The following is a 25,373-nucleotide window of genomic DNA, read 5'->3' on the forward strand; positions in this document are numbered from 1 at the left end:
GGGTAGGGGTGGGCTGAGGTTGACCTCGGGGAGGAGGAAGGGGCCTGGGGCCTTCCCACCAGCACCCCACTTCTCACTTCTGCAGGCTGGAGAAGCGACTTCCTCTGATCAGCTCAGGGCTGGGTACCTGCAGGAGTAAAGACTAGAGCTGCCACCAGTGGCCGCGGAGCTCAGGAGGGCCCTGGGAGGGCGGGCTGGGCCAGGGCCTGGGCTCAGGGCCCTCTGCTTCACCTGCCCTCGTGGCCTTCCCTGCCAGCAGCCTTCAGGGCGTGGGAAGCCTCCCTGTGGGTCAGCAGGCAGGGGCTGGGCTCACGGGGCTGGGGGTCCAGCAGGGCAGCCCTGTGTGTGTGCCGCCGCAGCCCCCGCAGGGCTTGGATCTTGGCTGAGAACTTCCTCTCAAACCGCTCCTCAGAGCTCTGACTCCCCAGCAGGGAGGCTGAGTCCTGAAGGCTGGCGTGCAGGGCAGGGCCCTGGGGGAAGCAGGGTTGGTTGGGGGAGGGGGGTCACTGGTCAGCGAAGGGAACAGTGGGGGTCCCTAGGGGGGTCCCTGGTCAGAGGAGAGGCAGCCAGGGAAATTGGGGCTGGTGACAACTGGGGGGAAGGGTCACGGGTGAGCAAATGGACGATGGCGCAGGACTTGGGGTATCCATACTGTTGATCTGGGCTCCAGGCTGCGGTCCAGGCTGACCCTGGCTGTGGGGCTGTGCCCTGGGCAGAGGCCAGGGCGGGGACTTGGGCTGCTGCCTAGAGTCAAGCTGCTGCCCGAGTCCCAGGTGGCACCCCTCTGGACTCTGCTGTGGCCCATGACCTGCAGAGAGTGATGGCAGAGAGCTGGCGTGGGTGGCCCACAGCTCCCTCGGTCCTCCACGTGCCTGTCCTGGCTCCTGCCTAGGAGGGGAGGGGCCTGGGAACATCACAGCGGGGCACAGGCGCGGGAGCGGTCTTGGCTCCGGGAGCCACCTCACGTACAGTGTCTCTGGGCTTGTAGACCAGCTAGTTGGAAATGGGGCGGGGGCACAGCTGAGCTTTGCTCAGCACCTGCTCCCATCCCCTGTGCCCTCTGACCTGGTAGAGAACCCTGGGGTGGAGGGCACTGTGTGGTCCAGTCCCTTGGCGGGCTCACCTCAGAGGCGGAGTCCTGTGGAGAGGAGGCTGGGTGTGGGACACAGGCCCTGCCTGAGGTTCCATGGAGACCACCCTCCCCGGCCCGCCTGTCCTGTACCTGGGCCATGGCCTCCCGCAGCAGGTATCGTGTACTCTGCAGGCTGCCACAGCGGTCAGCAGGCCCTAGGCCCAGCCCAGCCCGAACCAGGGCCTGGTAGGGGGCTGGCACCAGGGGGTCCAGGGCCGGGCTCTCACCCGCCTCCAGTTTAGCCTTCACCTCAGGCCCTTTCCTTCCAGCCCAGGGCAGCTCTCCTGTGAGGAAGCATGATTGGGGGACCCAACCGAGGTGGGGGGCCTCAGTGGAGCTGGGAGCAGGGTTACTCACTGACCCGTGAAGACCTCCTGGGCCAGGATGCAGAAGCTGTAGAGGTCTGAGGTGGCCGCAGGCGTGTCACCGCGGATGAGCTCCAGCGGCAGCCACGGGTACAGTTCAGGAGGCGGGGGCAGCCCTGGGCCTGGGCCTCCCCAGGGGTAGCCCTGCCGCGGCCTGTGAAGGCCAAGGGACCCGGTGAGTCAGCGGCTGCCGGATGGGGCCACGGGGGCAGGGCAGGGAGGCAGGCACTCACCTGGGCTGCAGCCAGCGTTGGTGCAACGGGCGCCCATGCTCCAGGCCGCCCACCTTGGCCAGGCCTGGCCGCACCAGCTGCACTGCATGGGAGCTGAGGCCGCCGTGAGCACGCCAGCGGGCCTGCAGGAACAGCAGGGCCTCCAGCACCTGCAGCAGCAGGTGGCCCGGCAGCAGGCCTGGCACAAGGTGGGGGAGCCCCCCTTCTCGTGGGCCCCGGGGGTGCAGCACCACATGCAGGGAGCCCAGCCACACGGGTTCGAAGAGAAGGCACAGCCCCGACAGGTCCTCCGAGGGGCACAGTGCCATCAGCAGCAGCAGGCTGGGGTGGTGCAGGGCGCTGGGCAGGAGGAGAGCAGGCCACTCGTGAGGAGGCCCCAGCCCGCCCGGCCGGGAGCTGACCATCTGCCTCAGCCACCAGACAGAGGAGAAGCAGTGACCCCGGGTCACAGAGCCTGGCAGTGGTGGGGCCAGCACCACTGTCCATGGTACCCTCCCACCACCCACTCCTCTCTGAGGCCTACAGAAACTGGGTGCCCACTTTCCCGTGGTGAGGTGGGTCACTCCAGTAGGAGGGCTCCGTGCCAAGTGCTGGCCCAGGGGTGAAGGCTGTAACCGCGGCCACCACCACATTCCCTCAATTTCCACTCAAGTCGGGCAGGGCAGGCAGAAGACGGCGGGTCTGGGGGGCTGGCTGGAGGGACCCACCTGCAGTGTTGAAGGTCAGCCAACAGCACATCAGCCTGGGCTCCTGGCACCTTCAGCTGCCGCACAGTCACGGGGTGGCCCCTCCACAGGAGGCTGGAGAAAGGCAGAGGGGAGAGGGCGCGGGTCTGAGACAAGGGGTTTCCCGGTGAGGGGGCAGGAGGGCCGGACTCCCCCCAGCTCTGCTGGACACCAGGCAGGGTGTGGGAGGGGCTCTCTCACTTGGCCATGAGGGTGTGGGAGCTGCTCCTGTAGGTGCGGTCAGGCTCGCCCTGCGCTGGTAGCAGCTCCTTGGGGTCCGCGAGGGGTACGCCTGTTACCAGCCCCAGTGGCCACAGGCTGCTCAGCTGGGAGTGGGGAGCGGGACTGTGAGGCAGGAAGAGGACGGACACCGTGGTCACCACTCCCTCCCACATCTCCCGCTTACCTGGCCGAACCCTAAGGCAGGGACATGGGAGGGTCTCCTGGTCCGCTCCGGTCTCCATGCCCTGAGGTAAAGGGCCATCTGAGAGTAAGTCCAGAGAAGCCAGGCGTGGTGGGTGGGCAGGCCTCAGGATGTGCACCGTTACCTGTCCGCCTGCACCAGCCGCAGACCACCACACAGGCTGTGTCCAGAGCTGACCTGCCACTGGCCCAGGGAGGCAGCGGGCGCCAACTCACTGCCGTGCACCAGGGCTGACATGTGGGCCCGGCACAGCTGTAACAGTTCCAGCATCTGGACGGGGCGGGGAGCATGTGGGGTGAGGCGGGGTGGGGGGCCTGGCCCTGAGGCCCTCAGCCCACCCTGGCCACAGCTCACCTCCCAGCTCTGCTTGGCACCACCTTGTTCTGCCCAGTCCCGAGGGCTGTGCCCCCGCTGGTCACGCAGACGCAGGTCACCGCCCGCCTGCAGCAGGGGTAGGAGCACCAGGCTATGGCCCGAGAAGGCGCCCGCGTGCATGGGCGTGCTGCCGTCCAGGCAGCGGCTGCAGCGGAACAGGAAGGACAGGAATGGGTTAGGAAATGGACAGAACAGGGACAGGAGAGGAGCATGGAGGGATACGGGGGCCACTGTGCTCGAGGGAGGAGGGCATCAGGATGGGGGGCTCACTTGGGGACACAGTGGAGTCCTTGAGAGGGTGAGAGGATGGTGGAGAGCATGGAGGCACCGGGAAGATGGGAATAGTTTCTGGAGGACAAGAAGAGGTTAACAGAGAACAAGATGGGTCACTGGGGATGGGAGGGATGGGATGGGAGGGGGTCTGAGAGAGGTCGGGTCTCTGGGGAAGAGAGCCCTGGCTCTCAGGCTCTCTGGGGCTCAGACTCAGGGCGCTGGGAGTTTGGGGGCATCACCACGTGTCCACTTACTGGTTGGGGTTGGCACCAGAGGCTAGCAGGAGCTGCACAGCCGAGCTGTGGCCCAGCAGCGCCGAGAGGAAGAGCGCCGTCTGTCCGGCCGAGTTCTCACCGTCTACCTGGACAACTGAGGGGGAGCGAGGCTTAGGACTATTCCCGCCCCTTACTCCAGGGGCAGACGTCCTGGCAACACCTTTCCCAATTCCCAGCCCCCATAATCCCTCCCTGACTGGGTGACCCTTGATTCCATCTCTATGCCCTGGAACTGCCACCTTCCAGCCGCTGGGGACTCTGCCTCAGAATCCATCTCAACACACTCCTCGCCAGTAAGTCCACAGAATTGGAACAAGGTGACGTCTACCTGCCCTGCCAACATCCACGCCCCCATCCCAGAGGTGTCAAAAACCACACAAAAGGGGATTTCCCTGGTGGCTCAGTAAAGAATCCACCTGCCAGTGCAGGAGACACAGGTTCAATCCCTGGTCTGGGAAGATCCCACAGGCCGTGGAGCAACTAAGCCCATGCACTACAACTACTGACCCTGTGCTCTAGAACCTGGGAGCCTCAACTACTGAGCCCCATGGCCTAGAGGCCGTGCTCCACAATAAGAGAAGCCACTGCAATGAGAAGCCCGTGGAGCACAACTAGAGAAAAAGCCTGCACACCAGTGAAGACCCCAGTGCAGCCACAAATAAATAAAATTTTAAAATCGCACAAAGGTACCCAGGGCAAGAGGCTAAGGCTCATTTTTACGAGGCAAAATATGACCTTAACTCCAAAACCAGATGAGAGTTTCCAGAACCAGAAATGAAGTCATTCATCAATTCAAATTATGATCATATACGCAAAGCCCCTAAATAAAGTAAAAGGGGTAACCCAATCAATTTATTCCCAGAAAGCAAGGATGAATCAACAAAAGAATATCTATCAATGTAAAAAAACACATTCACAAATTAAAAAATAAAAATCACATTTAACTGTATCAGTAGATGCAGAAAAAGCACTTAGTAAAATTCAATACCAAAAAAACAAAAAAAAATTCAATGCCTACTTATGATTAGGGAAAAAATCTCTACCTCAGAAAACTAAGAATAGATGGAAAGTTTCTTACTTGATAAAAATTACAAACCAAAACCCAAGAGCAAGCAAAGTACCTAATGCAGAAACATACGACTCTTCTCTTTAATATCAAGAATAAAAGAGATGTCCATTGATAACAAGGTTTAGGAGTTCTGGCCAACACCTTATGACAGAAAAAAAGAGATTGTGGTTTAAAGACTGAAGAGCTGAGACCAAACTGTCACTGTCTGCAGATAACAATGAAGTAAAAGAGTCAACACACAAAACTATTAAGCAAGTTCAGAAAGTGGCTGGATACACAATCAACTTACAAAAATCAGTGAACAACAGAAACTGTAAGTTTGATCGTGTTAATCTCCTGCCTACAACTCCAGGGGTTTCCAATTACACATAAAAAAAAATCCAACAAAATTCACACTACTCTTAAGGCCTGTTCCTGTCTGTAGTTGCTGCCTCCCTGAGTCCTTTTGCTCCCTGCTACTACTTACACATCCCCAGTTTTTGGGTTTGTGGGGTTTTTTTGCTTTTAAAATTTATTTTTAATTGGAGAATAATTGCTTTACAATACCGTGTACCCAGTTTGTTTTGATTTTAGGGCCTTTGCACTGGCTATTCCCTCTGAAGTGCTTTTTCCCCAGCTGTTTCCATGACTGGCTCTTAGGCTGTGGGACCCAAGTATCAACCCATTTGAAAGCCCATCCTTCCAGGGTGTCTCCCTCATTCTCATCACTCTCTTCAATCCTCATTATAGATTTAATTCACAATGATCTGGAGGGTCATTTTCACCCCTAAGTCTCCACCACAGACAACAGCACCTTGGCACATGACAGGTGCCTGATACACAACTGTTAACTGGTCAACTGAAGTTGCGTCCTCCTTTCTGCTCCTTGATCTCATTCCCCCAGGCAGTTTCAGCAGTCAAACTCACCTCTCCGCAGGAGTCGGGTGAGGCCCCAGGTTGGGCCCCCAGCCACAGCCAGGCGATGCAGACGGCCCACCTGGCTTTCTGGATCCGGAACACAGCCCAGCTCCACAGGGAATCGAGAACGCAGTGAGGGCATCTGTGGACTCCGTCAGCTCCTGGCCAGGGATCAGTGAGCAGGTCTCATGAGGGCAGGAGGACGTGGAGGACTAGATCTCTGGGGGCAATAAAGACAGAGCTGGCTGTGAGTGTTGGAGGGGCAGTCTGAGAAAGAAAGGCGATTTGGGAGGGGTGTGATTTGGAGAGAGGCATCTGAATGAGAAGTAGGGTGGGACCTGGGAGAGCTTCAGATCAGAAGTCAGGGGTCCAAGGGAGTCTGGGAGTGAAAAGAAGCTAAGGAAATCTGCTCTCTGTGGCAAAGGGGTAGTAAGGACTAAGAGGATAGGAGTCAGGAGCTTGGGAAGAGAGTCTGAAAACTACACAGGGGCGGGAGGAAGAGGGCTCTGAGGGTTAGGACCTGAGAGGGAGGTGCAGTCTACAGGCTGTGAGACAGGAGTGTCCAAGAAAGGACAGCCTGAGGGCAGGGTCTGCAGTCTGGGAAAGGGCCTTGAGGAGGGGTAGGGGGTCTGTGGGCTGGGAAAGGGTCTGAGGCCTGGGGGCATGGACTGAGCTTTAAGGAAGTGTTTGTGTACTTGGATGGGGTCTATGGATTAGAAAGGACAGAAGAAAGGAGTCTGAAGACTGTATCTGTGGGCTGGGAGAAAGGTGTGCAGAACTGAGACGGAGGCTGAGAAAGGGGTGGGGTGTGCGGGCACAGGAGGGGTGGGAAGGGAGAATGGGGGCGGGGCTCTGTGGGCTGGGGGAGGGGCCTGGTGGCCGGCTGGGGACCCAGTCCCCGCAGCTTTGCACCTACCGTTGGGCTCGGACAGTGATCACCACGTGACTGCCACGTGACCCACGCTGACTTTCCGGAGGTCTAGGCGGCAATTCCAGGCGCATGCGCATCAGTGATCGCCAGCCATCTTTGCGCTTGCGCAGTAGCCTCCTGCCCCTGAGAGCTACTCTTACGGCCCTGAGGCGACCCGGTAGAAGAGACTGCAATGTCCACCCTAGAGCTGTGACTGCTCTCTAATGTTACTGCCTTGTTGTTTGGAATGCCCAGCCTTTCACCATCCCTGTCCTTGGCTGTCTTCCCATGCTTCTCATCCCAGCCCCACGGACAGTTTCCTGTTCGTCTCTGCCCCAGTCTCTCTCCTTTGCCCCACATGTGGGCTCCTCAGTGTGCTGCACACCTCTCCCAGGACGTCCCCTGGGACCCTCACACCTACCTGGTCCCACACTGGCTTCAGTATCTCCTCCAAACTGCACTTCCTGCCAGATCCCCATCTTAAGAGTTGGTCCCACTGTCCCCTCTCACCCAGAGCCCTGGGTCTCACCCTGAATGTCTCCCTCAGATCCAGCCTATTAGCTCCATGGCCCTTCCACTCAGTTTTCTGGTGGTTCTTTCCTCTAGTCCACCCATCATGTGACAGCCAGGTGTCTCTTAGCTAAAGTCCTACATGACTCTGCCCCTTCCCTACTTCAAACTTTCTTGACCCCCTAGTGGCCTTGGACAGAATTGAAGCCCTGCAGTGTGGCATCTAAGACTGCATCATCTACCCCCGCCCCCATCCTTGTCTTCCCACTTCCCAGTCTGTCTGTGCACATGCCCTTGTCTTTGAATGCTCTTCTCAATATTTACTTGGTTATACTTGTGAATTCTCTGGGAAGCCCTCTTGATTACCAGGTGTCTCTTCTGGCCTCCTTCAGCCTCTGAACTTTACGCAAGGTTGCCTAGATACTCCCCCGAGCTCCCCCATCACAGCCCTGATCACCCTGGGCTGTCACTGTCTGAAGGCGGGTCTGTCTACCCCTACTGGACTAAAAACCCGATGAGGCCAGGCCTAGGGTTGTGTTGGTCTCTGTTTTGTCCCCAGCATTGTTTACCTCAGAGCCTAGCTCAGAAGGAGCCTCAGTAAATGTTTATTAAGTGAGACAGTGATTTGCTCTTCTCTCTGCCCTCCCTGGATGTGTGGCCTTAGCCCAGCCTCTAGATTTCAGTGTTTGCTTTTCATCTGTGGTGTTTACCTGGGTGTCCACAGGAGTGAAGAAAATTCCCATGTCAGCCACTGACTGGTTGAGTAGAGCTGACCCCAGGCCCTTTGCAGGACAGACTGCCCCAGGGTTGCGGGGGGACCTCCTTAGTCTTTGATCAATGCCCTTGCTGTGCTCTAGGGTCATGTAAAGATCCTCTTGAGCCGCAGAGCCCCCGAACTTGGGCTGGTTGAGGTCAAGATGAGCCCTTCCCCAAAGAGGTGGCTTCGGTGCAAGGCAGCTGCCTGGGCAACAGCTCAAGAACTTTATTGACTGTATACAATCTATGGTGAAACAGATCACCAGCCCAGGTGGGATGCATGAGACAAGTGCTCCGGCCTGGTGCACTGGGAAGACCCAGAGGAATCGGGTGGAGAGGGAGGTGGGAGGGGGGATCGGGATTGGGAATACATGTAAATCCATGGCTGATTCATATCAATGTATGACAAAACCCACTGGAAAAAAAAATAATAATAATAAAAATAAATAAATTAACTAAAAAAAAAATAAAATTAAAAAAAAAAAGATACAGGCACTTCTATATTCATAACAACATTATTCACAGTAGTCAAGACATGAAATATCCATAGAGAAGTGAATGGATAAAGAAGATATGGTATATATATACAATGGAATATTACCCAGCCATAAAAAGAATGAAATAATACCATTTGCAGCAATATGGATGGGGTTAGAGATATTCATACTAAGTGAACTAAGTCAGAAAGAGACAAATACCATATGATGTCACTTGTACATGGAAACTAAAACATGACCCAAATGAACCTATCTATGAAACAGAATCATGCCAGAGAAACCAAACTGGTGATTGCCCAGGTGGAGGGGGCTGGGGGAGGGGTGGAGTGAGAAGTTGGGGTTAGCAAATGTAAGCTTTTATACACAGAATGGATAAATAACAAAGTCTGACTGTATAGCACAGGGAACTGTATTCATAGCCTATAATGGAGAAGAATATGAAAAGGTGTATGTAGATATGCGTGTGTATATGTAACAGAATTACTTTGCTATAGAGTAAAAATTAACACAACCTTGTAAATTAACTATACTTTAATAAAAAAAAAAAGTTCCTGTCTCACAAAAAAAAAAAAAAAAAGAACTTTATTGACCACATGACTGCTGGGGGTGCTAACGGGGGGATACCCTCAGGCCCCGCCCCAGCAGCCTCCGCCGAAGTTCTTGGTTGAGCAGCTCCTGTTCCCTGCGGGCACCCCGTAGTACACTTCGGTTCTCCTGGGCCCTCCGGATCAGGTAAGGGATCACCTCCTCCAGGGAGCCATAGGGGATGGACTTGTACACAGCATAGCCAGCCTGCCCTGGAGGGAGAGTATTGGCAGGGTGTGGGCTCAAGTTTGGTGAGAGGCTCCCCTAGGCTCCATCTGGAACAGAGACTTCCATTTCTGAGAGCATGACAGATTAGGTGAGTTGGACCAAAATTTCCTGCTGAAAAAACTAAAACTCCTGGAGTAAACATTAAAATAAAAAATTATTGATGTATAGAACAGACTTTTGGACTCTCTGGAAGAGGGCGAGGGTGTGATGATCTGAGAGAACAGCATCAAAACATGTATATTATCAAGTGTGAAACAGATTGCCAGTCCAGGTTGGATGCATGAGACAAGTGCTCGGGGCTGGTGCACTGGGATGACCCAGAGGGATGGGATGGGGAGGGAGGTGGGAGAAGGGTTCAGGATGGGGAACACATGTAAATCCATGGCTGATTCATATCAATGTATGGCAAAAACCACTATAATATTGTAAAGTAATTAGCCTCCAACTAATAAAAATAATTGGGAAAAAAATAAAATAAAAAATTGTCAAAGTTATGAAAATGCTGCAAAGAGAATAAAGTGAAAGTGTGTCCGAGCAGGACACAACCTGCTCGGTCGTGTCCAACTCTTTGCAATCCCATGGACTATACAGTCCATGGAATTCTCCAGGCCAGAATACTGGAGTAGGTAGCCTTTCCCTTCTCCAGGGGATCTTCCCCACCCAGGGATCGAACCCAGGTCTCCCAAATTGCAGGTGGATTCTTTACTAGCTGAGCCACAAGAGAAGCCCAGGAATACTGGAGTGAGTAGCATATCCCTTCTCCAGGGGAATCTTCCCGACCCAGGAATCCAACCGTGGTCTCCTGCATTGTGGGTGAATTCTTTACCAACTGAGCTATTAGGGAAGCAAAGAGAATAAGGAATTTACTAATTCAAGAATTAAGAGAAAATGAGGGGCTTCTTTTGTGGCTAAGTGGTAGAGAATCTGCCTGCCAGTGCAGGAGACAGGGGTTCAATCCCTGGTCTGGGAAGATCCCACATGCCACTGGACAACTAAGCCCACGTGCCACAAATACTGACCCCACATGCCGCAACTACTGAAGCCCCAATGCCTAGAGCCCATGTTCTGCAACAAGAGAAACTGCAATGAGAAGCCCATGCACTGCAACTAGAGAGTAAGCCCCTGCTCACCACAGCTAGAGAAAAGACCACGGAGCAATGAAGACTTAGCACAGCCAAAAATAAATTTAAAAATTAAAAAAAGAGAGAGAGAACCCAGAACAGAAGGATTACACAAGAAGCATTTCTTTCCTGAGGTCAAAACTGAGTTTCTGTCTAATGACTTCAAAGTTAAGGGGGTACAGAAATGGAGGCCTAAAGCGTGACCAGGATTAAGAGTTACAAAGAAGAGCTTCCCCAGATTAAGTGTGAACCTCAAAATCTAGACCCTCAGAGTAAGAGTTAACAATAAGTCAACTCTCTCATAAGGAAAGTTGGCCTTGACCATAAACAGAGCAAGGAAGAAAACAAATCCATCTGTGAGAGGTTGTGGCCATGGGTGGCGTGTCTGTGCGCTCATTCACTTCAGTCATTGTCAGACTTTGCCTACAGGCTATGGACTGTTAGCTCACAAGGCTCCTCTGTTCATGAGATTCTCCAGGCAAGAATACTGGAGTGAGTCGCCATACCCTCCTCCAGGGGATCTTCCTGACCCAGGGACCGAACCTGCGTCTCCTGCATCTCCTGCATTGCAGGCAGATTCTTTACTGCTGAGCCACCCAGAAAGCCCGTTACCGTGGATTAGTCTCCTAAAATATTTGCAGCCCCAGTGTGGATCCTTGGAATATCTCTAGAAACCTCAAGCTGTGAAGTTAGGGTACAGTGATTTTGTACCCCTTAGCTCCTGGCAGAAGAAAACATAAATCTTCTGGTCTCGGGCCCTGGGGAACAATACAGTAAAGATAACAAAGCAGACGGGAAACAAGATACCAAGATCAAGAACCAAGATACCAAGATCAAGACAGAAACAACAGAGCACAGACGCAGAGACAGGCCCGCGAGGCCTTCAGATATGGGACAGACCTCTCTGGAAGGGCCCGCCACTGGGCTGGCTGCAGGCTGTTGATGGGAGCCTGGCCAGGCATCGTCTGGGAATGGGAGAAGGGATCTGTTTGGGAGGGAATGAGGCTGGGGCAGGTTAGGTGGGAGGTGGGAGTAGGGGCTGGGAGGGACGGATCACTTACATACCCAGTGCCAAGGAGACATGGTCACACATCCCCAGAAGTTGTCCAAAGCAGACTGGCCCATCTGGAGGAATGCCCAGCTCCCACATGCTACAAAAAAGGTCACATCATCAATCCAGACAGTGGCTGGATCCAGAGCTGAAAGTTAGCCACGGCACACTCATATGGCTCTTCTAGTTATTCAAATATTGAAGTATTTCCAAACTCACTGATAAATAACCATGGCCCTGGGACCCCTGAAAGCTCCCCAGTGAGTCTCAGCTCCTTTCTTGAAATGTTTGGACTTCCCTATTCCCCAGCAAATAAGGGGCAGTTCCTTGTTCAGCTGGAGCCTACAGGTGTAGCAGGGGTTGAATATTTTGAATATTCTCCCCAGACCCCCTTTGAACCTACTGGCCCACACAGTCCTTCCCCTTGTCAACCACCCTTTGGGCACTTATTTCCATTCCCCTACTTCATACCGCTTGGTTGCCTGGCGAGCAGAGTCCTCATTGTGGGAAGCCACCATTAGGTGGCACATGGGGCCACGATGGGACACTTGGGTCAGCATCAGCTCCAGACAGCGGCTGTAACTGAAGGGAGATGAAGAGTCAGCTTATGGCACCTGGTGAGTTAGGGTCAGGCCCCAGAGACTGGAGATTTATGTCCTTGAGGGGCAGGGTGCCTAAGGGCAAGGACCCTGAAGTCAGGAAGTACCTACATCCCACCTGCCTCAGCCATGAGGGACATCTTCTTTCTGAGCCTTTTTCTTCTCTTTAACAACACACGTTCACCTGTTAGCATTGTTGTGAGGATGGAGTGAGATGAGGGTAGACCTAAAGTCTTTGGCACAATGGCAGTCTCACAGCAAAGGGCCATGTCACAGGAGATGACATTTACCCACGAACATTCACTTCAGCAATGTCTACAGAGCAGGGTTAGCAACACCCCAAATGTCTATAAGTGGGGGACTGGCTAAATGAACATCCGGAGGATAGTGGAGGGCCCCTGTGGGGGCAGGGACCCCCCCTATGATTGGATGGGGATGTGGGTGGAAGTGAGCTCTGTCAGCCTGTTCATTTTTGTGTCATTTTGATTTTTTTTTTTTTTTTTTTTTTGGGCCGTGCAGAGAGTGGCATGTGAGATCTTAGATCTTCAACTGGGGATCAAACCCACTCCCCTCAAAGTAGAAGCATGGAGTCCTAATCTCTGGACCACCAGGTAAGTCCCCATTTTGATTTTTGAATCATGTGAATGTATTATTTATTTAAAATTTGTATTAAAATGTTAATGGGACTGTGCTGAAGAAGATGTGGAGAAACTGAAATTCTCCCATTGTGCTAGTATGAGTCTAAATGGCTGCAGCCACTTTGGGAAACCATCTGGCAGTTCTTCAAAAAGTTAAACATGGAGTGACCGTAGTGAAGTGGAGTGAAGTCGCTCAGTCGTGTCCGACTCTTTGCAACCCCACGGACTGTAACCCACCAGGCTCCTCCATCCATGGAATTTTCCAAGCAAGCGTATTGGACTGGGATGCCAGGAGTGACCATAGGACCCAGAAATTCCAGTCCTAGAGAGTTGGACTTTTAAGAGAATTTAAAATGTACATTTACCAAAAAAATATGTACATGAATGTTCACAGCAGCACTGTCCACAACTGACAAAAAGTGTCAACAATCCAAATAGCCATCAATTGATGAATGGATAAATCAAATGTGGTCTCTCCATACAATGGAATATTATTCAACCATAACAAGGAAGCACTGACACACGCTAGGACATGGTTGAACCTTGAAAACATTATGCTGAGTGAAAGAAGCCAGGTACAGAAGGTCACGTATTATGTGACTCCACTAATATGAAATGTCCAGAAGAGACAAATCCATAGTAACGAAAAGTAGATTAGTGGCTTCCAGGGCCTAAGGGTATGGGAATTATGAGTGACTGCTAATGGACGTTTGTATTAGCAAATTAGCAAATAGAAGGTGAAAGGTGGAAGCAGTGACAGATTTTCTCTTCTTGGGCTCCAAAATCACTGCATGGTGATTGCAGCCATGAAATTAGAAGATGATTGCTTCTTGGCAGGAAAGCTATGACAACCCTAGACAGTGTGTTAAAAAGGCAAAGACATCACTTTGCCGCCAAAATCTATATAGTCAAGGATATGGTCTTTCCAGTAGTCTTGTACAGATGTGAGAGCTGGACTATAAAGAAGGCTGAGTGCCAAAGAAATGATGCTTTCGAACTGTGGGGCTAGAGATGACTCTTGAGAGTCCCTTGGAAAGCAAGGAGATCAAACCAGTCAATCCTAAAGTAAATCAACCCTGAATACTCTTTGGAAGGACTGATGCTGAAGCTGAAACTCCAGTACTTTGCAAACAGCTGACTCACTGGAAAAGACCCTGACTCTGGGAAAGATTGAAGACAGAAGGATAAGAGGGTGACAGAGGATGAGATGGTTGGATGGCATCACTGATTCAATAGTCATGAACTTGGGCAAACTCTTGGAGATGGTGAGGGACAGGGAAGCCTGGCGAGCTGCAGTCCATGGTGTCTCGAAGAGTCGGACACAACTTGGCTACTGAACAAAAACAGCTAATGGATATGTGGGGTTTTTTTTGGTCTGTGCCATGTTTGTGTGTCTGTCTGTCTGTTTGTTTGTTTTGCTGAGGGATATGGGACCTTAGTCCCCAGACCAGGGATCGAGTCCATTTTCCCCTGCAGTGGATCCTCAGTCTTAACCACTGGACCACCTGGGAAGTCCCGGAGTTTCTTTTTGAGATGATGAAAATGTTCTGAAATTGGTGGTGATGGCTGCACAATTTGATGAATATACTAAAAGCTACTGAATTGTAGTTTAAAATATCAAATTGTATGGTATGTGAATTATATCTCAGTAAAAAAAAAAAATCAAGATTCCAAATGATTAAGCCCATAGGACACAAATGTGCCTAGGAGGCTTCATGGGCTTTGGATGCAAGCTTAGCCTTCATGGCTTGACCACTTTCTGTGGGGTCTTGGTAAGCCCCTGTGGCTCTACAGACCCCTCCTTGTCCACTGGGAAATGGAATCAGGCTTTGAAAACTCCATGAGAACAGGGCCTGGGGTCCAACTGGATTGCTACTGCAACCAGAATCCAACACAGGTCCCGATCTAAAACAAGTGATCAGCAAGTGTGTATTGAAAGAATAAATCTTTTCTTCTCAGGGTCATGAGATGGTGGCCCCAGGAGCTCAGCCATATCTTGCCTGTGATTAGAGGTGTATCAGAATGAGGTTTCTAGAGTCAGTCTGCAAGTGCTAAGTCACTTCAGTCGTGTCCAACTCTGTGACTCGAGGGACTGCAGCCTGCCAGGCTTCTTTGTCTATGGGATTCTCCAGGCAAGAATAGTGGAGTGGGTTGCCATGTCCTCCTCCAGGGGATCTTCATGACCCAGGGATCGAACCTGCATCTCTGGCATTGGCAGGAGGGTTCTTTACTGCTACCACCACCAGGGAAGCCAGTCTGCCAAGGCTCAAATCTTGGCACTACCACTCACTAGCTCTGCAACCTTGGGTGAGAGATGTCACCTCTTTGTGCCTCAGTTCCATCCTCTGTGAAATACAGAGAGAGCAATAGTATCTACTGCTTGGGGTTGTTTACTCATTCATTCACCAGACCTGTACCGAGCACCTCCCATGGCGCAGGAGCAGTATTAAGCACTGAGGACTCAGCAGTGAATAAGTTAGAAACCTCTGCCCTCGTGGGCCCCCACTCTCATGGGAGAGAAAGACAATGAGCGACTGAATGCCAAAGCTCTGCTGCCAATAAGTGCTGGGAGAAAAATAAATCCAAGAAGAGAAGGTGTGGTGTGTTTCAGTTTTGGGTAGGAAGGGCAAGAAGGTCCCCCGAGAAAGTCCCAACAAGTAAAGACCCAAAAAGGTGAGTGACTGAGCCCTGCCATATGGCCATCTGGAGGGAGAAGGTTCTGGGCACTGGGAACAAGAAGTGCAAAGTCCCTGGGGTCATCAAGGAGGCCAGTGTGGCTGGAGTGAAGTGAGTGAGGGGACAGGACTGCAGGCCACTGCGAGGATCTGGGGTTTATCAAGGGTGTGCTGGGAGCTATGGGAGGATTTGAACTGAGGAGGGAGATTTGACACAGGTATTAACAGGCTCCCCGCTGGCGACAGGTTGGGGAGGGAGCAGGCTGCTGTTCAGGTGGGAAGTGACAGTCTCCTGGTCAGGGAGAGAGAGTGACCTGTAGATGCATATAGGTTGCTGGACACTGTGGGGAATGAGCTCTAATCAAAGGTTGGATGCTAATGCTATTCCTCTGGAGGCCGGCAGAGGATGAGATGGCTAGATAGCATCACTGACTCAACGGACATGAATTTGAGCAAACTCCGGGAGATAGTGAAGGACAGGGAAGCCTGGCATGCTGCAGTCCATGGGGTCACAGAGTCAGACACAACTTAGCTACTGAACAACCACAGCAACAATTATTCATCTCAGAGGCCGGCCTGCCCCTGTCCCACCTCTGACTGGTAGCCTCATAGTCAGGCTGAGTGGGATCTTCGGTTCCCTGGAGCCGGGCCATCTCTCTCTCCTTGTCCAGATACGCCCCTCGTACCAACTTCACTCCAAAGGCCAGGCCAGCCCTGTCTGCGGCCTCAGCATCCCGCCTCAGCCGCTCATAGGTGTCCTGGTGGAGCACATGGGCAGCTTCAGATCAAGGCGCTGGGACCCTGACCTGCAGCCCCTTGTCCCCGACCACATCCCCCATCCCCGGAGTGCACCACACACCTTCAGATAGGCCTGGTAAGTGTTCCACACCCAGGGCCCGCCTTCCCTGGAGCTGTTCCAGCGCGTGGCCAGGGCAGCCACCAGCAGAGAGAGTGCTGGGTTCAGGGAGGTGTACTCGGCATCCACCAGGAGCCTCACGCGCTGTGCCCGGGCGTGCTGAGGGTGAGAGGGACTGCAGTCGGGCCCCGGGGGTGACCAGCAAGCAGATGCAGTGGAGGTAGTCCTCGGCAGAAGCTGTTACCTGTACCACCCGCTGCAAGCGACTCAGAGAGGCCTGGAGATGTCGTGTTTGCTCGGTGTTGAGGCAGGAGACCCGGAGGTCCTGGGGGGCAGTGGGGAGGCAAGGTGACTCAGGCCTTCTGGACCCTTCCAGAGCCCAAGCCTCCTCTCACCCACCAGCAGGCAGGGAAAAAAAATTTAGAAATTACTAGAAATCTGGAAAGTAGCTGTGTCATATAGATACTATATATTGAGGTATAATACATGAATGGACGGGCTTCCCAGGTGGTGCTAGTGGTAAAGAACTTGCCTGCCAATGCAGGTAAGAGACGCCGGTTCTATCCCTGGGCCAGGAAGATCCCCTGGAGGAGGGGACGGCAACCCACTCCAGTATTCTTGCCTGGGAAATCCCATGGACAGAGGAGCCTGGCCAGTTACAGTCCCGTGGGCTCACACAGAGTCGGACATGACTGAAGCAACTTAGCACGCACGCGCGCGCACACACACACACACACACACACACACACACACACACACACATGGGTTGAGAGCCCAGAATTTGAATTTGAGTTTTGGCTCCACCATTCACTGTGTGGCCTTAAACAAGTCATGTAACCTCTCTGGGCCTCAATGTTCTCGTAAAATGGGGATGATTATAGTATCTACCTCATTCAGTTGCTGTGTGGATAAAAATGGGTTAATATGTGAGAAGTGCCTGGCCATAAACAGGACAGGACAGGGCCAGCATATGATAAGTGCTCAGTGTTTTTGTTGTTTTGTGTGTGCTCAGTCGTGTTTGACTGTTTGAGACCCCATGGACCATAGCCCGCCAGGCTTTTCTGTCCATGGGATTTCCCAGGCAAGAATACTGGGGCGGGTTGCCATTTCCTACTCCAGGGGATCTTCCTGATCCAGGGATCAAACCCATGTCTCTTGCACCTCCTGCTTTGGTAGGCAGATTCTTTACCAGTGTACCACCTGGGAAGCCCTCAGCACTCAATACATGTTATTACTGTTATAATAATAGGTGGCTTCAAATGCCATCTTATGTATTTAATCTTCACGATGATCCTAGTAGGCAGATGTTATTCCAAGCTCCATTTTCCAGTGAGAAAACCAAAGCTGGGAAAGTGAAGTGACTTAGAATTAGCATCTAGGAACAGTAGCCAGCTCCTAATAAGAGTCATGAGTGTTACCTTGTGTTAGTTTTTCAGGATGCCTCATTGCAACTCACAAGGCTCCCCTGGTCTGACCTTTATTCTACCTCCTCCCACTCTTTGCCTCACTCACTGCTTCCCAGCTACTCTTTGAACATGCCAGGTACCTTCCCACCTCAGAGCCTTTGCTCTGGCTGTTCCTTCCACCTGGAACACTGTTCCCCAAGATGTCCATCTACCCCACTCCAACCTCTCAACAGGGTCTTTATTTTCTCTGGTTTGATTTTGCAACTCCCTAGCTGGGGCTTTCCCTTCCCCTTCCTCAGCCTTATTTTTCCCTACAATGCTTGTTTTTTAAAATTTATTTATTTATCTGGCTGTGCAGGGTCTTAGTTGCAGCATGCAGGATCTTTTAGTTGCAGCATTCGAATTCTTAGTTGTGAGATTTGGGATCTAGTTTCCTGACAGGGATCAGATCTGAGCCCCCTGCATTAGGAGTATGGAGTCTTAGCCACTGGACCACCGGAGAAGTCCTTGTTATTCAGTTGCTAAGTCATGTCTGACTCTTTGCAACCCCATGGACTGCAGCACACCAGGCTTACTTGTCCTTCACTCTCTCTCAGATTGTGCCCAAACTCATGTCCATTGAGTTGGTGATGCCATCCAACCATCTCATTCTACAATGCTTATTTATACTTGTTACATATCCGCTTTGAGGTTTTTTTAAAAATAATTAAACATTTTTCACACATTTATGAATAGAGTGAAGAGACAGCAGTGTTTTTCTGTGTCTGTCTCTGCACTACCCTCCATGTCTGAATCCAAGATCACTTCTAATAATCAGGAACCTTTCAGAAGAGCTCAAGTGAAAAGGCGGTTTACTAATACAGGAAAACTCTTGGAACCCAATTTCGAATGTACCTACTTTATCTGCATTAATTACTGTGATTCCCTAAAACAATTAAGTAAACATAACTTCCAATTTACAAATAAGGAAACTGAGACCCAGAGGGTAACCTAACCTTTAAAAAGAACGAATTTCCTGGCTGGGTGCACTTGCGCCCCCTCCCCATCACATGACCGGCAGCCGAGCAAGTCTGCACTCAGCTTTGGTTTTTTGTCTTAACTTTTTATTGGACTTTTTTTTTTGCTTTTACTGTTGGTTTTTTGGGCTTCCCCATTGGCTCAGTGGTAAAGAATCCACCTGCCAATCCACCTGCCAAATCCACCTGCAAGAGACTTGGAGACACAGGTTCAGTCCCTGGGTTGGGAAGCTCCTCTGGAGGAGGAAATGGCAGCTCACTCCAGTGGACAGAGAAACCTGGTGAGCTGCAGTCCATGGGGTCTCAAAAGAGTCAGGCAAGACTGAGCACAGCACAGCACACATAGTTGCTTTACAATGATGTGTTAATTTCTGCTATACATCTAAGTGAATCAGCCATACATACACATATTGTCCTTTGTTGGATTTCCTTCCCATGTAGGTCACCAGAAAGCATTGAGTAGAGTTCTCTGTGCTATACAGTAGGTTCTCATTAGTTATCTGCATTACTATATATAATACTGTATATGATTGCCAGAAGAAATATCAATAACCTCAGATATGCAGATGACACCACCCTTATGGCAGAAAGCAAAGAAGAACTAAAGAGCCTCTTGATGAAAGTGAAAGAGGAGAGTGAAAAAGTTGGCTTAAAACTCAACATTCAGAAAACTAAGATCATGGCATCCAGTCCCATCACTTCATAGCAAATAGATGGGGAAACAATGGAAACAGTGACAGACTTTATTTTCTTGGGCCCCAAAATCACTGCAGATGGTGACTGCAGCCATGAAATTAAAAGACACTGGCTCCTTGGAAGAAAAGTTATGACCAACTTAGATAGCATATTAAAAAGCAGAGACATTATTTGCTAACAAAGGTCCATCTAGTCAAAGCTGTGGTTTTTCCAGTAGTCACGTATGGATTTGAGAGTTGGACTATAAAGAAAGCTGAGTGCTGAAGAATGGATGCTTTTGAACTGTGGTGTTGAAGAAGACCCTTGAGAGTCTCTTGGACTGCAAGGAGACCCATCCAGTCCATTCTAAAGAAAATCAGTCCTGAATATTCATTGGAAGGACTGATGCTGAAGCTGAAACTCTGATACTTTGGCCACCTGATACAAAGAACTAACTCATTTGAAAAGACCCTGATGCTGGGAAAGATTGAAGGCAGGAGGAGAAGGGGATGATAGAGGATGAGATGGTTGGATGGCATCATCGACTCTATGGACATGAGTTTGAGTAAGCTCTGGGAGTTGGTGATGGACAGGGAAGCCTGGCGTGCTGCAGTCCACGGGGTCGCAAAGAGTCAGACACAACCGAGCGACTGAACTGAACTGATATATGTCAATCCCAATCTCCCAGTTCATCCTACCCCCCACCCTTGGTATCCATATGTTTGTTTTCTATTATCTTTGTCTCTATTTCTGCTTTGCAGTAGGTTCATATGTACCATTTTTCTAGATTCCACATATATGCGTTAATATATGATTTGTTTTTCTCTTTGGCTTTGACTTGAATGATTGTCTCTTGCAAGTCAGTGCCTCAAAGGATGTATATTTATCTTGGTCAGCATCCTCACCCCTCAACGGACATGAGTTTGAGCAAGCTCTGGGAGATGGTGAAGGACAAGGAAGCCTGGCATGCTGCAGTCCACGGAGTCGCAAAGAGTCAGACACAACTGAGCGACTGAACTGAACTGAACTGATATATGTCAATCCCAATCTCCCAGTTCATCCTGCCCCCCACCCTTGGTATCCATACATTTGTTTTCTATATCTTTGTCTCTATTTCTGCTTTGCAGTAGGTTCATCTGTACCGTTTTTTCTAGATTCCACATATATGTGTTAATATATGATTTGTTTTTCTCTTTGCCTTTGATTTGAACGATTGTCTCTTGCAAGTAAGTGTCTCAAGGACATATATTTTGTTTATCTTGGTCAGCATCCCCACCCCTCAATGGACATGAGTTTGAGCAAGCTCTGGGAGATGGTGAAGGACAAGGAAACCTGTCATGCTGCAGTACATGGGGTCACAAAGAATCAGACATGATATAGTGACTGAACAACAACAGTCTCCACCCCTAGCACAGCACTTGGAACATGGTACAGGTTCAACAGACATTTAAGGAATTTTTACACATTTGTAACAGGGATCTTCCTTGGTGGCTCAGACGGTAAAGAATCTGCTGGCAATGCTGGAGACCTGGGTTCAATCCCTGGGTCAGGAAGATTCCCCTGGAGAAGGGAATGGCAAACCACTCCAGTAATTCTTGCCTGGAGAATCCCATGGACAGAGGAGCCTGGCGGGCTAAAGTCCATGGGGTCACAACGAGTTGGCCACGACTGACTGACGCACACAGTTCTCGGTCTTCTTATGGGGATTCCACAGTGAATGTGAGCTGCTGCTGACTCAGGGAATCCAGTTGGGTTCAGAGAAATGGGGAGGTTAAACAAGAGGAACAGGTGGAATTCAGGGCTCTGTTATGGCCAACAGGACTCCTTCCCAGGCGGCGCTAGTGGTAAAGAACCTACCTGCCAAGGCAGGAGATACAAGAGATATGGGTTCAACCCCTGCGTTGGGAAGATCCCCTGGAGGAGGGCATGACAACCCACTCCAATATTCTTGCCTGGAGAATCCCATGGATAGAGGAGCTTGGAGGGCTACAGTCCGTGGGGTCAGAAAGAGTTGGACACGACTGAAGCGACTTAGCACACACACACACTCATGGCCGACAGGATGGATATGGACCCCATCCTGGGGAAGAAGACTCTCTCCAGAAGGGAGGAGTGAGGGGCACCTACCTGCCCTGTTCTTCTCCCCAGTCAGGGAATCGTCTCTCCCCGTGGGGCATCGTCCAGGGGAGTTCTGGGTTATGAGCAGCTGGTGGAGCCGCCACCCTCACAGGGGGCCGACCCAGCCCTCATTTACCCTTCACCACCATCTGAGGTGGCTACTACTGTCACCCCCATTTTACAGAGGGGACGCAGAGGTGAAGGCACGGAGATGTGAAGTTACTCGTCTAAAGTCACACAGCCTGACCTAGGATTTAAACCTCAGCTTCTCCAGAGCCTGAGTACTTAGCCATCACCCTGTACACCCACCCACAGGCAGAGAGGAAACGCTTCCCTCAAATATAGGTGAAGCTGTTAGGACAGCGCGCGACACGTTGTGAGTGGTCGGTAGGTTCTCCACTGTTAATATGTTGTTCCAAACTCACTTGCTTCATTTATTTATTCACCCATTTGACATGTTTATCACATCCTGTCTAGGTGCTAGAGCCTGGGACATGGCTGTGAACAGGACAGTCGTAAATCGTGCTGTGGAACCGGTGACTGTGAAGACCACGGATGGGTGGGAGCTGGGATCTGGGGTGGGGGCGGCAGGGTGGCTCTGACATGGGGACAGGAAGAAGGGACAGCTTTAGGGAGACACAGGCCAGTGTGGGACCCAGTGGGTGTGAGAAGTCTGGGGGACACCCAGGGGGAGGTTTGGTGCAGGGGAAGATCAGGGGAAAGGCTGGGCCTGGAGACAGAAAGGTGGGCATCATTAGCGCAAAGCGGGGAAGCTGAGGCTGGAGGGGTGGGTGAGAAGGCCCTTTCGAGGGGAGTGAGGAGCAAGCCTGGGCCTCGCCCTGGGGAACCTCTATATTTGAGTGTCAGGCAGAGTAAACTTCACGAAGACTGAGGATGAGCCGGGAGAGGTGGAAAAGGAGGAACACCAGGTCTGATGGTGTTGGGGAAGACAAGGGAAGTGAGTGACACAGAAGGAGGGCCCCTCTGTTATGGTGAAGGTCCCTCCTGGCAAGGGTTTTAGTCCTGAAGACTGCCCTGGGAAGAAATTACTGCCATTGCCACGTACGCGTGAAATGCTGAGGAAGGGGTGAAGCTTGTTGCACTCTAAAGCTGATACTTTAGGCACTGCTCTATGTGTTCTGTGATGCATTAAAAAAATTACAAATTAAAAAACAAACATCAGCAGGTCCCAGGCAGTGTTATTTGGTGGTGATGGAGACTCAGAGGCCACCTGGGTGCCCATCCCAGGAGAGGTAAACCAGGTGGCCAGAAGCCCAAATTAGAAACAGTGGATTAGGACTTCCCTTGTGGTTTAGGGGTTAAGAATCCACCTGCCAATGCAGTGGATGTGGGTTTGATTCCTGGTCTGGGAAGACTCCACATGACTCGAAGCAACTAAGCCGGTGCACCACAGCTACTGAAGCCCGGGCCCTAGAACCTGTGCTCCGCACCAAGAGAAGCCACTGCAGTGAGGAATCCCACGCACCACAATTAGAGTGTCCCCCACTCTCCCCAACTAGAGAATGTCCAAGCGCAGCAATGAAGACCCAGGACAGCCAAAAAGAAATAAGTAATTTTAAAAAATGGGTTAGATGTACACAGAGATGCTTGGAGGGAGCTAAAAATCAGAGTGCTCAGTGGAAAAACATAAGCAACAGAATGCAATAGATAAGATAATGTTGTTTAGCTGCAAAGTCCTGTCTGACTCTTTATGACCCCATAGACTGTGGTGTGCCAGGCTTCTCTGTCCTTCACTATCTCTAGGAGTTTCCTCAAACTCATGTTCATTGAGTTGGTGATGCTGTCTAACCACCTCATCCTCAGCCGTCTCCTTCTCCTCCTGCTCTCCATCTTTCCCAGTATCAGAGTCTTTTTCAGCATAATGATGAATGTTACTTGTAGATATTTAAAACTATACCCAACCCCCAGATTGATGGAGAAGGGCACAAAGGAACTTTCTGCAGGGTTGGAAATGTTCTGTACGTTGATAGGGATTATAGTAGCTCCAGTGTGTGTTTGTCAAAGCTCATCAAAAGGTACATTTACAATGTATGCATCTCACTGTATATAAATTTTTCCTGAAAAGAAATGACTTCTGAGCTCTAGTTGGTGATATGCATTCTGAAGCATTTGGGGGAGAAGCATGCTGATGTCTGCAAATTACTTTGAAATGTATCAGAAAATAAGATGGGTGGGTGGATGGATAAAGGAATGGATATGATTTAAAAGCAACGATAGTTAAATATTAACAACGGCAGGTGTTCACCATAAAGTTCTTTTGATTTTTCTGTATGAAAATTTTTGTAATGTTGGAAAAATATGCCCCCAAATAGCATATATTTGGCAAAACCACATCATGATAACAAAAAGATGTATATTATACAAGGTGAAGTGATTACTGATGGCGGGGAAGGTAGAAATAAGATAGTGAAATAAAGAATTTAAATGAAATAATGAATGAGTGAATGAATGAACCAAAACCCCACTGGTCTAATCATAGCTCCTAGCTAGTTAGCACACACTAGCATAGCTGAATTGATTGAAAAAATATTGGTTACTTTTTTATTGGTAAAGAGCTACTGTCTTCATTGATCCTATGAGAGCCCCCAGCTCCCAGGCCCCTAGCCTAGAATCCCGAGGTGACCCATATTCCGGTTACTCTCCAGCCATGCCCCAGGGCAGTAACCCCATTTATTCTGATAGTTCTAAGCCTGGAAAGTAGAGATAGTTAAATATTTAGAACATTCCGCTGCCAGGTGTCTGCTGCCTTTGCACTCCCCACCAACCATTCAGTCTCCCCCAACCTGTGGTCCTTACCTGTCCAGAGTCCATGGCTTCTGCCAGCCTCTCAGGGCTCAGCTCCAAAGACTCCCCTGGCCTTCGGACCCATGAGGCGAGCTCCTTCTGGAATGGGACGGGGGGTGGGGCGGTGAGGGGGACCTGGTGGGCAACCGCCCCTCCCCTCCCACCCGGCCGGCCCTTACACAGAGCCGAGTGCTCATCAGCGCCGTCATCTTCAGCTGCATGAGGGCGTTTCCCATCGGGTCAGGTGTCTCCAGGAGGCCTCGTGACAGGTCCACGCATCGCAGCATCGCGCTGAGGTTTCCTTCATACCAGGCCTCGCTGCCCAGCCAGCGGGCATCAGGGCCAAGAGCCCACTTGCCCCCTTCCCGCCAGCCTCCCGGCCTCCCTGGGCCCAGGCCCCTCTACTCACCCCATCTTGACAGCCGAGTCTGGCTCCTCCTCGATGGGCACTGCCAGCAGAGGCCGCAGGCCTAGGGTCTGGAGCTGTAGGACACAGCCCCTCACCTCCTCGGCAGTCTCACCAGCCACAAACTGCCCGTAGATGGATGCTCGGAGAAGCGCACCCGAGAGCCGGGAGCCCAGGAGTCGCCGAGACCAGGCTTGGAGCTGGGGTGACAGGGAGCAGGGGCTCAGAACCAGGCCCCGGGAACTTCCTAGGTTAGTCCCCCCGGGATCGCTGCTCACCGCCAGGCCGTGGGTGACCAGAGGCGGCCAGGCACACAGCCGTAGCACCAGCAAAGCCCGGGTCAGTTCTCCCGTGCCCTTGAGGTGGAAGGCCCCTCCATCAAAGCTGAGGGGCTGCCAGCCCCCCGGGGAGGGGCCAGCTTGGGAGCAGAGCATACGACAGGTCCGGAGCATCAGGAACCCTTCACCACTTGCACACTGGGTCAGGGGGCTTTGGAGGCAGCTGGTCTACCCAGTGCCCCTTGCTCGGCCAGGGACAGTGACTGATTAACCAGACAGTAGCCAGGGAAAGGCAAATCTTTAGGATCACAGACTCCTTGAGGGGCAGTTAATTATTAACTTATAGGGACATAGTTCAGAATAACGGGGACAGGAAAGGAAAGCCCCCCTCAAAACCTCAATGACCCTCAGCATAACAGCTCACAATTATTAGGCACCCATCATATGCCAATGGGTATTAAGTCAGAGTGCTCTG

The 25,373-nt window shown here is 51.3% G+C and overlaps 2 protein-coding genes across 2 annotated transcripts; both read right to left on the reverse strand.

The window, feature by feature from the left end:
- Positions 1–227: 227 nt before the first annotated feature.
- LOC133055069 (inactive serine/threonine-protein kinase TEX14-like) lies at positions 228–7,269 on the reverse strand. The gene is made up of 15 exons (XM_061140542.1): positions 7,208–7,269; positions 6,685–6,747; positions 5,778–5,988; positions 3,782–3,896; positions 3,234–3,399; positions 3,004–3,149; positions 2,862–2,922; positions 2,657–2,781; positions 2,438–2,530; positions 1,731–2,069; positions 1,494–1,651; positions 1,223–1,416; positions 1,039–1,138; positions 653–888; positions 228–470 (listed from the first exon to the last, which is right to left on the reverse strand). Exons 3-15 carry the CDS (start codon positions 5,908–5,910, stop codon positions 228–230), a joined length of 2,109 nt encoding a protein of 702 aa, XP_060996525.1. The 5' UTR covers positions 5,911–5,988; positions 6,685–6,747; positions 7,208–7,269.
- Positions 7,270–9,050: 1,781 nt separating this feature from the next.
- Positions 9,051–25,072, reverse strand: PRODH2 (proline dehydrogenase 2). The gene is made up of 10 exons (XM_061140543.1): positions 24,899–25,072; positions 24,624–24,820; positions 24,394–24,532; positions 24,227–24,313; positions 16,439–16,519; positions 16,198–16,353; positions 15,930–16,096; positions 11,898–12,008; positions 11,441–11,526; positions 9,051–9,238 (listed from the first exon to the last, which is right to left on the reverse strand). Exons 1-10 carry the CDS (start codon positions 25,070–25,072, stop codon positions 9,051–9,053), a joined length of 1,386 nt encoding a protein of 461 aa, XP_060996526.1.
- Positions 25,073–25,373: the final 301 nt, after the last annotated feature.

Source organism: Dama dama, chromosome 4 (genome assembly GCF_033118175.1).
Source record: "Dama dama isolate Ldn47 chromosome 4, ASM3311817v1, whole genome shotgun sequence".
In the NCBI taxonomy this organism is placed as follows: Eukaryota; Metazoa; Chordata; class Mammalia; order Artiodactyla; family Cervidae; genus Dama; species Dama dama.